This window comes from Neoarthrinium moseri (genome assembly GCF_022829205.1).
Source record: "Neoarthrinium moseri strain CBS 164.80 chromosome Unknown scaffold21_Wmoseri_CBS_16480, whole genome shotgun sequence".
In the NCBI taxonomy this organism is placed as follows: domain Eukaryota; kingdom Fungi; phylum Ascomycota; class Sordariomycetes; order Amphisphaeriales; family Apiosporaceae; genus Neoarthrinium; species Neoarthrinium moseri.
In genome coordinates, this window is record NW_026055135.1 from 522,357 (window position 1) to 534,308 (window position 11,952).

An 11,952-nucleotide genomic window follows, 5' to 3' on the forward strand; every position below is an offset into this window, starting at 1 on the left:
GATGTGTCATTGTTGCAAGCTGGCGCAACACAAGCGGGGGTGGTTGTTTGCAGCGATTCCCTTTCAATTGCAGCAGACAAAGAAAATGGGCGACGGGTTATTGCCTACGCACACGGTGCCTTGGAGTTGTGAAGGTGACTTGACCCATCTGAAATGTGTGCAAACATCATGATTTGATTCAAGGGGTGGGCCTTGAAAACCGTCGATTTGATATGGCTGCAAACGACCCGTTGCGGACCGGGCTCGATAACTTCAAGAGCCACTTCGAGCGAAACAATTCACAGAATGTCAGCCCAACGAATAAATCATTTCCCAGGAACGCTTCTGCTGTATCGTCGGTAGCAAGCCCAAAAGGGTCGCTCTTTGGGTTCAAAACGCCACTTTGGCCTTCAAAAACAGAGGACGGCGATGACATGAAAGATGACCTGTCCGCCGACGCGCCCGATCAAAAGAGACCTTCTCCTCTGTCTAGTAGACAGAAGTCAGATGCAACAAGCCTAGATAGCACCACATCAGCATCAAGTCTCTCTACATCACCCCCTAATAGCATCCGATTTGACGAGCAGGAGGGAGAACTGGCGCCTCTGTGCCTGTTCGGACCAGCAGCTGAGTCAATCAATCCGTTCATCAGGGCACTGCAGCTTCAGTATCTGGTCAAAGACTCAATAGAAGAGGGCAGGACATCTGAGTCTGGCGGCCGAGCGCTAGCATATGCTACGCGCAACTGGCTCGAGAGCAGCCGCAAAGGGCAGCGTGAATGGGAGGATGCGAACGACGACCCACCGTGCGCTGTGTGCTGTGCGACGCAGGCGGACGCAGCTCGGTCGGTCCTGGATGAGCAATTCGGCTTTTGCAGCTCGTTGAACTTGCAGTATAACGACTACGAGCAATACGCCTGGTCCTTCGGCTCCAGGTATGTGATTGTCGAAAAACAGCATTGGAATCTGCGCCTAGATTCGATGCCGACAGAAGTCTGGGCAACGCGAATGCTCCGGAAGCTCAGTGGAGTCCCAGTGCCCGACGTGGTCGCTGCTTGGAAAGAGGGCCACGTTGCCATCACAATAACCGAGCGTGCACGGGGGCGGCGTCTGTCGGACATCTGGAATACACTCTCTGAGGCCGTACGAGTCAGTATTGCAAAACAAGTGACAGAATGCGTAAAAAAATGGAGAAGAATTAATTCTCCCAAGATATCGGCCCTTGACGGGAGTCCTTACCTTACCTCCGAGCGCATGATTGGGGGTTCTGAAGGGCAATCCTTACTTTTTGAAACCGAGGGCCAATATCGAGAGCACATTCGCGAACAGCTCGCAGGAGAGGGGTGGGATGATGACTTCAAGGATTTAACACTCAGGTTGATGCCGGGGACCCTACCATTTGTCTTCACTCACGGTAATCTCACATTAAACAACATATTTATCGAGAATGAGCTGGTTTCTGCCATCACCGGTCTAGATCGTGCTGCATACCTTCCGGTGTGGGCTGAATCACTCGCCACACACTTTGCATATGGCACACACGAGCGTGAGTGGAAGGGGCTGTTATTCAAGTACATTGCTTTTCCGGAGATAAAAGGGTACTGGAACGTGTGTCAGGATCTCCAGATAGCAAAGTCTCCCAAAGGAACAGATGGCAATACGAAGGCTAAGGGTGAAACACCAGCTCGACGTGTAACTCTCTCCATTGCGCATATCCAAAGTGCGGGCATTGAGAGGAATACGAAGGAACAGCTTCAACAGCTTGACAAACAGCAACTGCAAGGGAAGGAGCAAAAGAAGATCCACAATGAAGAGCTTAAAGCAAGGCTTGAGGCACTGGTCGAAGAGAAGGAACGAAAAGAGGCGGAAGCTACAGCTCTACAAGATGAAGAAAGGCGCCGTAAAGCGCCCAAGAAAGACTTAAAAGCTAAAAGGTCGACCAAGTTGGTCATGCAGAGTTCGAGCGCTCAAACGGAGCCACGAGTGAAGCGAGCGTTAAAGGTACAGAAGAGACCAGAAGGCCTCGCGGAATGGCTTGGGAGGCATCCCTCGCAGGTTGCTGGCGGAAGTATAGGAGATGCAGATGAGGAAGGGAACACAGTACAAGACAGAATTGGATCATCACAAGCAAAGAAGCGACTGTCGGAAGATGAACGAACGCCAGGTTGGGAGGCCGCTCTCCAGAGAGCATACAGGAAAGACGGGACGGGCAGAAAGTCGGTTTTAGAAGCCCCTCGGAAGCATGTACTTCAACCAGAATATGGGGATCTAGCCGTCCAAGCTTCTGAGCCGCCACTCACACCCAACAAGCTCATCGCAGATAATCCAGCACATATCATCTACGCCAGGCATGGCACGTCGGCTAATGTCACCTACCCTGCCGGATTTCACATCATGAGGAAAACCGGCAAGGGTGACGACTGTGGGCTGATTTCCATCCTGAAAAGTCTCCAAAACCAATTCAAGCGCCTCAAATCCCAGACGACGCTTCCCGACTTACGAAGTGCAATGGAGTATGCCAAGCACGAGCTCCACGCTCAGAACGAGGTCAACGTACAGTTTTACTCTCACCTAGATCAACTCGCTTTGGCGCTACGTTACTGGAATCCGAACGCGTATGAGACTGTAGATATTCAGTTGGGATGTGTCTTCAAAGATGGAAGAGAGTACCGTGACCCGTACCCCACAGACAGCTCGACTACGACTCTATGGATCTACTCACATCGTGATTCAGCGGTTTCTGGTACTGGACCGAGTCCGAAGGAGCATTACTATGGACTTCAGCCAGTCTCTGTGTCTCTTGCCAAACCTCAAGTGGAAGCGCAACCTGCCGTCGGCGATGCCGAGGGATTTGACAGAAAGAGTAAGGAGGTAGTTGAAGCAAGCTCAGGAGGGCAGCAGCCCAATCACCCCGGCAATGACAACTTCAATGGAGAAAATCCCGACAGTTACAGGATCAAGGACCTGCTAGTAACGACAACAGGAGAACCGCGCCATGATATGGACGAGATACTTGAAGAAGATCTTAAGAGGGAGAATTTCTCCCAAGTTGAACCTGGACCCAACCTCAAAGGATCACAAGCCGAGTCTTCCACGGAGGCGCGGAAGAATGATAGAGATCCAGAAGACAAAAATGAAAGACAATATTTGAGAAACGAAGGTGAGCAATACAGTGATGACGAACCGATGAATAGTGAGGGCTACAACTCAGATACTGGTAATCGGGAGCCTCAGATGAAGGCTGCACAAGACTTGGAGGATGACTTGGAGGAAAATGAGGGCACTGTAGTTTCCGACGATGGGTTCAAATCCGAGCAGAAATCCGTTAGCGTCGAGTGATTGGCGGGAGAACATTGCGCAGATATAGGGATCATTGAGTAGAATGGGATATCCTTGCACGCATGTCCGAATTCAAGTTCGCAAGAACGGCCTGGATACGGCGTTGAAAGCGTGAAGGGTAATTGACTCTGACTGAATCGGCGTACGTCGTTGCGCAGTGAGCTCCTAAATGCTAAGTATCACTGTGCCTGTCATGAGGCCGATTGTGCTCAAGCAGGGAATGAAATCGGTTGCCAGAGGCTCGGTTGGATTGTGGTTGCCGTTAGCGCCAACCTGCTGAAGAAACTGAATTGAGTTCCAATTATATACGCTTAGTGGTCTGTGCGCACGCATCCCCTGTTCCGAGTGTTTGCTTTTGCGACAAGCACACGCGTTTTCAATGTCGATTATCGCGATGCAGATTTGAATTGTGATGCAACGAGCCACGGCACGTGGTGAAGAGGCTACTACAGCCATCTTGTTGCTTGAGATTACGCTTGACTCTGCATGCGAGACTCGGCCTTTGGGTGCCAAGGTAGGTAGCATTGCTTTCTTCTACCACGAGGCTGTCCACGTTCTAAGGGATCCCCACAGGGCAATCGCACCTGTGGCTAACATCGCAAGGGAGACGTCTGCTCATAGCAAGGTAAAGACCTCGCAGATGGCTACCACACCGAGCAGCAAAGGCATACCTGGTGTGAAGCCCACTGGCCAATCGTCACATAAAAGTTCCAGTCAGGCGAGGGAGCCCCTTTCAACCGTATTCGAGAATACCGCACTGTGTGGATGGAGACTTCGAAAGTCTTTGGTGGATGGAAGCCTATCTCTGGGAGAGCAGCACGCCTTGATGCATATGGATAAGCTTCGAGAAGGACTGCTGGCTGCACCGTTGTCAGAGAACATTCGTCAGGCAATTATTCATGGCACAATGCAGCCATCGCTACGTCCGATTCTTCTGGCTGAGATGCAATCACAGTCGAAAGGGGCTCCGACGACAATGGGGCCGAACAATAGTCGATTGAAGAGCTTGGGCAGCCCTCATAGCCAAAGAAATCGGTCTACGTCAAAGTCTCCAAGGGACAGTTCCTTCGAATCCCCGAAGAGGAGTGCTACGGCAAGACTCCGTATTTCACCCACCAAGAAAGAAGTGCCGAGAAGCCAAGGTAACGACACGGGACAACAAAGGGTCTCAACCGTTGCGACTGACGAATTGACATCTTCCTCCATATCTCGGGCTCTTTTCCAACCATCCGGCCCATCATCAGACTCTGAAATGTACATCAACTCCCCACGAACAGCCATGGCAGCTGGACGATCAGACCGTTTCAATACAGACCGGATAAGCTTCGTATCGACAGATACTAGGGACCTTACTCCCAAAAACATCGATGGGATATTGCGAGGTCAGTTTTATGAACAGAGTTTTCATAGTACGAGTTAACCCATTACTTAGGTCAGAGTCGGCCAAGCATTCTGAAGCGTAAGAGGGATGAGAGTTCGGCATTAGGGGCCCATAAAAGGCATCAGGATTCCCGGGTGACAGTAGTTGATGATGTTCCACGACCGATTGTTTCACCCTCCACACGTTTGAATCCATCAGCATCTAGCCTGTCCCCAAAGCCTAGCCCCGGCAGAACGAACCCCTTCTCTTCTGATACTCCAAGTTTGGCTATGGGTTCCTTGGTAGCAGTTGATAACCTCCACCAGGATGGAGAGGTCCCAGCAGCTCGAAATCTTCCAGAGAAACTTGATGAATCTGTTAGAGAGGAACCTACTATATCCAAGGAGAGTGTATCAACAGATACATCGGAAACTAGTGGGGAGACTGAACCTTTCCCTCCACGGCAGGGGGAAAGTATATCACTAAGAAAGCTAGTCGAAGTGCCGCTTATAACTAATCAAGGTAGTGTCTCTACAAGTGAAATTGAAGACTACGAAGGCACCTCAGAAACTGCTTTGACAGCAGACGGCGGACGACCCTATAACATGTGGCGATGTAAGTGACTGAAATATGTTTCTGATACCTAAGCTCACCCCAAACAGTAGCAAATGGTACCACGGTTCCTGCGCATGGGGCATGTAAGTTCTCACACAAGATATACGCATCACATAGGAGGTTCTCATCATTGTCATAGTACTCCCACCGGGATATCAGCCGCATTCCGATATTGAACGGCCCTGGATCTGCCCGATTCGTTCATGCCGAACCATCTTCGAGCATCTCCACAGCCTGGGAGGCCATTTCAACTCAAAACATAGAGCGGCAAGACTGAACGACAACGGAGACGGGACTTTCTCCGTGCTGGGCTTCCGTATTGGACGAGGGAGACTTCCTGCTATAGTGGTATCGCAAAGACCACTTGATCCCGAAGAGCATTCCATGGCTAGGCCAGCTCTTCCATCTCAGCAGAAAGGACCTCAGGATACTGTCGCATCGAGTAAGAGGCCTGAAGCGGCACCGGGCACAACAGACCTCGATCTCGCCAAGTCCACGAGTACCAGTACGATCGAAAACAGTGCAGCTCTGGACGAAGTTGCCATTTGGACCTGGAAAAACACGATTCATCCCTACCTCCAGGACACACCAGTCTCACCAATTCCAGCTAGAGGCCATGTCCAAGACTTGCTACCTCTCAAGAGGGTACGGGGAATTAGCTTCAATCCGCTCGGCCCAAAATTCTTCGAAAGTCGACCTCAGGATATTAGCGCATTAATCATTCAACTTACCGGCAATAAGGCGATTGTACCTTGTAAGCGGTGTCAGCAGGGTAAAGGGCCCTTTGCGGGTTGCTTCGTGATATCTCCTGATGCTCCTCTTCATGTCAGGCGTCTTGTCACATCCTGCGCAAACTGCTTTTACAAGGGTAATCAGACGTACTGCGGTGAACTCGCGAAATGGCATCGCAAGACATATCCTGAGCTCAAAGAGTCTGGGGTGCCCGCCACCGTTGGCGCGTCGCCACCGAGAATGACGAGGTCGAACTCCGGTGGTGCAAAGCCTATTGCGTCGGATAACCACCCCCCAAGGACTAGGAAAAGCAGTAATGTGTCATCTGCGGCTTCGACTGCCGAAAAGGGAACTCCTTCCAAGAATTCGAAGCCACCGATATTTGCAGAAACGCGCCAGCTTCGTGGGAAAAAGAGCCCGTCCGAAACTCAGTCTGGTGCGCAGGTCGCCAACACTACCCTGAGGATAACTGCCATCGAGCAGGAAAAAGATCAAAGTCTTCAACTATCCATGGAGGACTGGGAAATTGCCCCAGGTCGCATTCGCAACGTGTCACTTGGCACCGTCGAGAGTAAGTCATCACCAAGAATCAAGTTAATTACAATTGACTGACATGACGTCGGTTTTAGACATAGCATTTTCAGCTGCGTACCTCGCGCATGGGGAAGAAGTTTCAGTCGCACCCGACGTAGGCTTCCATGTCCTATCAATTAAGCCGGGCGGCACACATCGATTCAAAGCAGCAGCTGATCGAATGCGCCTTTGCTCGATCGCGAGAGGCAAAGTCAAAGTCAAGATGCTAGAGGAACAGTTTGAAATTGGTCCCAACGGCATGTTTCAGGTCAAGTCTAACACGGCTTGCGTTGTGGAAAACCGCATCTATGGGGATGCAACGCTGCACGTGTCTGTAATGCCAGACGAGTTCATGACTTGATATTAGGGAGTCCCAGAACCCTTGTCTTGTAAAGAATCACAATGCTGAGAAGCCAGCGAACATGTGCGCATACGGGTTTGCCCAGCTTTTAGCTCTAGCATATTTCGCCTCTTCCTGTTCATGATAGTATGCTTTGCTCGGATACTCAAGTTGCGTGTGCCTTTTAGAAATGCTGCCGGTAATTACTCGCCTGGGTTGTGCCATTGTGTGAACAATTTGTTTGTATTGCCTATCTCAAGTCTTGTCAGCCTGCCATTGACCTTCTCATTCCGTAGTCTTTTTAATGGCGTCGCCATAAATACTTTGGAAAGAACAGGCATTGGTATTTGTCTAGACTGTTAATGTGTGAACTATCATATCTTTCTATCTTCTCGCGCATCATAAGTTTTCTCTGACGAGTTGTGCCGCTCAGTTTGCAATCTTTCAGACAGACCCCCGGCCGTTCTGTTTTCCTAGCGTTACGAAACATTGGTGATAACGAAGTTGGGCTCGCCGCGGTAGAACTGCGCGAATGAGGCACCGAACTGCTCAATGGGAAACTGGTCCGCGGGCCACTCTTTGAAACCAGCGAACTTGCGGCCTGTCTCGTCCTGGTACCTGATCACGATAAGATACGGGCCCGAACCGCCTGGCTGAGAGGGCTCGTGGCGGAACTGCCAATCGACAGCTGCGTTGTCACATGGCCTGAACGGGATATCTGGGAGGGACCCGACAGAGCTCTGGTCGGAGTAGGCACAGTGGGTGCTCAAGATGCCGGGGATGTCGATGTCGTAGGACAAACTATACCTTGGTTAGAAAAATAACGGCTTCATAGTTTGGCGTGTTCAAACTTACAATGCAGCAGTTCCATGAGGGGTGGTGTTCGCACTGAAGTTGGTGATGTCAAACTCCGTGGCCTGGCGCTGCTCAACTGGTGCAGCCGTGACAGCAGACAGCAATAAAGCGGAAATGGCAGCAATATTCTTCATGTTGACGAAAGGTCGAACTTGGTACAAGATGAGGTCTGAATATAGTCGGGAATGTGGATGCCGGGATGAGCTGAAAGGTGCAGAGTTCACCGCTGGGGCCGCCTTCTATATACATTCACGTATTTGGCTTTTGTCATGATATCACCATCGCGCTTCGTATCACTCAGCCTCTCATCGACCGGGAGCCCTACATGCCTCCATTTTCCCAAAGATGAAGACGACCGTTCATTGTGACTGGGTCTGGTCTTCCAGCCACTCAGCAGCTTCGAAACCCCCGTATCCAATCACGCACGCTCATGCGCTCTTCCGCGCCTGAACGTCTGCCAAGCTGCTGACATCAGCACCAACAACCCGACACGAGAATCCCCCAAGCATTTGCGGGAGAGCCACCAGAAATGCCCACAAACGCGAAGGGTTGTTGCTAGGTAAAAACTGTGGCTTTGAGGTAACTTCGTCGCCCCTTGCATCAATTAGCTCTAAATATAGAGTTGCAAAGCTCTTGTTACTGCAAACTGGCCCATTCTTTGCCACGTGAGGATGTAACGTTGATCACTGCTACCCAAATGAACCGATTGACTTCCTTAACCAACTGGCAGCTTGGATATCTGTGTACGAAAATGATTGGCTACCGAAAACTCAGGGCATTGACATTATGCCACAGCTCAGTGGTGCCAAAAACTAAGAGAGTGACCGTTTTGTGCTTGTTGGTCGGATTGACTGGAGTACATTCCCGATCCCTGACCCAAATCCTAGGGTTGTCATACCCCGGTGCAGTCCAATGCCAACAAACCAGGCTCCTTGTTTCGATGTGGGTGAGGGGAGGCCCTTGAGTTATTATGATCTAAAACTCAAACAGAGAGAGAAAACCAAGAATGGAAATCCCCTGGTAAAATCTACTCTGCGATCTAGATAAAGAGACGCGTATTATCTGCCGACGTTGTTCTCTCATGATGTATTGAGTACTGATCAACCTTGAGGTGCAAGCAGCGAGGGAGTGTGCAATAGTGCTGTGGTATGCATTCGAATAATGTGAAAGGCGGTCTTTAAAGCCAATGGAAAGCGGCGTGGCAGCTTGCTCCATCGAATGACTGCGCAGCGACCGTGTCGCTGGGCGGGTTGCCAGGATGGCTACTTTGCACCGACAGCCGGTTCTCTCAGTCCCGTGCGCTTCATAGTGCCTGAAAGGGAAGCTGGACGCCGGGTCGCGTTCTCATAGATAGGACTCATAGATAGGATTCAATCCCAAAGCCTTGGATTGCAAAAGAGCCGACCGAGCCCCCCTGCGCTTGCCCTCCCCGCACTGACAAGAACCATGCAGCTCAATCTTCAACGTGCATGTGGCCACGCCTAGAGCGAATTCCATTGGCCCAACTCGGCAGGCATACATTGTAACTGTCAGCTCGTCGGTGTGCCCTAATTTAACCGGGGCTAATATTGAACTTCTGTGTTACTGTTCCCTTGCATGTCAGACCCAATAGGCAGGCCTTCAAGATGAACCACGAGATCTGGCCGTTAACCAATGGTATCCAATAGTCCCGCGTGAGGTATTACCTATCAACTTTCTCATAGGCATAGACCTTCCCCGCATTTGATGATATGACCTGCTGAAGAATCCTGACCGCGACAGGCCATTTTGTGGCTGTTCGATTACTTTTTGTCGTGCCACGATATTTAGTGAAAAACAATATTATAGAGGAAGGTTTTCTGTGACGATGACAGCTGATACCTCGGTGAAGGAGGATATCGAGAAGGGCGGTTCAACGCCCGTTGCGCATCATGATGTCCATCACCTCAAAGATGTAAGACAAACCAAACCATCCTAGTTACGATAACTTCTCATATGTCTAGGCCGCCGTCACCACAATTCTCGCGTCCAGCGCAGAGGAACGAGCCCTTCTATGGAGACAGGACATAAGGTCGGGGATCTCAATGACCTGAAGAAGGGGCTCAGCGCTGAATAATAGAACCCAGAATCATACCGTTATGCGCCGCGATATACTTCCTCTGCAACCTCGATCGCTCGAACATCGGCAATGCGAGGATTCTAAATTCAACGACGAAGAACGACATGCAGACTGAGTTAGGAATGAATCCCATACAGTTCAATGTTGCACTGATGATCTTCCTGATTGGGTATTTTGTGAGGCAGCCAGAGTCGCAGATTATAAGCAGAGAGAGATCTGACTGGCGGCACAGGCTTTCGAAGTACCTTCAAATATAATGTTGAAGAAAATGCGGCCGTCAAGATGGATTGCTTTCCTTATGTTGACTTGGGGTGCAATTACCATCGGCCTGGGCGGTACACATAACTTCAGCCAAGTGACTGCTGTAAGTGCGCAAACGACTAGCTATTTCCGATGCGCCTCGAAGAGGTTTGACCAAACCGGCGCACATGGATCAGCAACCCAGGCAGTGTATGCAAATTAGATACATAAACTAACATGGCATGGCGTCTCTACTAGGTTCGATTCCTGCTCGGTGCTTTCGAAGCCGGTCTGTTTCCAGGACTTGTCTACTACCTCACCTTTTGGTACAAAAGCAACGAGAGAAGCGTCCGCGTCGCATTGATTTTGGCCAGTGCATCGCTCGCCGGCGCTTTCGGAGGCGCTATAGCTTATGGCATTGGGCACATGAACAGAGCTGCTGGACTCTCAGGTTGGAGATGGCTTTTCATCATCGAGGGAATCCCATCGTGTCTCTCCGCATTTGCTGTCTGGTTTCTGCTCCCTGACTACCCCGAGCGAGCTTCATGGCTTTCAGTGAAAGAGAAAGAGCTTGCTGCCCAACGTCTGCTGATAGAAGGGAGCAAAGGAGAAGGCCGTGGCGTGAGGTGGAGCGATGCGAAGGAGACCTTGACTGATTGGCGACTCTACGGACATTATCTGATATACTTTGCTGTATCTCTGCCATTCAGCTCCTTGTCACTCTTCTCACCCTCTATTGTCGCTGGCTTAGGGTATAAAGATCTACAAGCACAACTCATGACTGTTCCTCCTTGGGCGGTGGCCTATGGTATGTGTAACCAGCGAACCTTTCCTTCCTTACCATGCTGACCTGTCAGTGGCCCAAGTATCGGTTTCATGGTCTGGCGACCATTTCAATGCCCGCGGGCTTCACTGCGCGGGCGCGGCCTTTGTTGGCTCCATTGCGTTCTTGGCTTCCGCGGCCGCTCCAGCTGATGCCTTCACTGGACGATATGTGTGCCTCATTATAGGAACCGCGGGTGCATTTGCATCGATTCCTCCCATGCTTGGCTGGTTGACGTCGAACATGTGGAGTACTGCCGCGACAGGCCTTGCTGTGGCTATCAACGTTAGCATCGGAGCCGGCCTGGGACAAATCCCAGGGGTTTGGATCTACAAGTCTGACGAGGCTGCTCGAGGCTACCCTACCGGCCACGGCGTCAACTGTGCGATGCTATTTGTGGTTTCAATAGGTGCTGTGTGCCTGCGTCTCTTGTATGGACGAAGGAACAAGCGCATCCTCGGGGAAGCGAACGGACAGCAAAACGTCAGGCTCTATGTGCTCTAAATTGAAGAGTTGCCGCTTTTATCGTGGCTGAACGCGTTCGATGTTCGGCATTTAAGTGGCATGTTTGGGGAGGGGCAGGATTATAACATGTAAGATGTATTTGCAGCGAATATGAGACACCTCTAGAAGCTTTCCATTCTATCCACTCTACACGCAGCCCTCAAGGAAGGTGGGTTTTACTGACAGTTATTGCTGTTGCAAGAACTGGCCCAATCTTTAACGAGTTCGAGACATCTAGCGGCTGGATCAAGCCAATGTTGCAGGAAATTTAGAAGGCCCATACTTTTATACATTAGTGCGGAGGCCCAAAAGTATAGGATGACTTAGAGAGAGAGAGTTACTCCCGCACGCAACGCATTGGCGAAGCAGGCGAAATTTCTAATGTCCGGAGGTTTTAAGCGTTGATCCGGAGGTTCGTGAGAACATCCGAAGGTTAACGCTTAAAATCTCGGATATTCTTACGAATCTCCGGATATGGTAGGCTACGACACCCCC

General features: G+C 50.6%; 4 protein-coding genes across 4 annotated transcripts; 3 read left to right on the top strand and 1 right to left on the bottom strand.

Annotated features, from left to right (window-relative positions):
- Positions 1–212: 212 nt before the first annotated feature.
- On the top strand, positions 213–3,317 carry JN550_006314 (uncharacterized protein; the record flags this gene model as incomplete). Its single annotated transcript, XM_049318039.1, has 1 exon — positions 213–3,317. One exon carries the CDS (start codon positions 213–215, stop codon positions 3,315–3,317), a length of 3,105 nt encoding a protein of 1,034 aa, XP_049171874.1.
- A 1,687-nt stretch (positions 3,318–5,004) lies between these two features.
- JN550_006315 (uncharacterized protein) lies at positions 5,005–6,958 on the top strand (the record flags this gene model as incomplete). The annotated part of the gene is made up of 5 exons (XM_049318040.1): positions 5,005–5,054; positions 5,204–5,292; positions 5,340–5,375; positions 5,432–6,595; positions 6,654–6,958. 5 exons carry the CDS (start codon positions 5,005–5,007, stop codon positions 6,956–6,958), a joined length of 1,644 nt encoding a protein of 547 aa, XP_049171875.1.
- Positions 6,959–7,416: 458 nt separating this feature from the next.
- JN550_006316 (uncharacterized protein) lies at positions 7,417–7,926 on the bottom strand (the record flags this gene model as incomplete). The annotated part of the gene is made up of 2 exons (XM_049318041.1): positions 7,417–7,738; positions 7,793–7,926. 2 exons carry the CDS (start codon positions 7,924–7,926, stop codon positions 7,417–7,419), a joined length of 456 nt encoding a protein of 151 aa, XP_049171876.1.
- Positions 7,927–9,638: 1,712 nt separating this feature from the next.
- On the top strand, positions 9,639–11,457 carry JN550_006317 (uncharacterized protein; the record flags this gene model as incomplete). Its single annotated transcript, XM_049318042.1, has 6 exons — positions 9,639–9,725; positions 9,775–9,842; positions 9,898–10,066; positions 10,123–10,254; positions 10,389–10,938; positions 10,988–11,457. 6 exons carry the CDS (start codon positions 9,639–9,641, stop codon positions 11,455–11,457), a joined length of 1,476 nt encoding a protein of 491 aa, XP_049171877.1.
- Between the last annotated feature and the right edge of the window lie 495 nt (positions 11,458–11,952).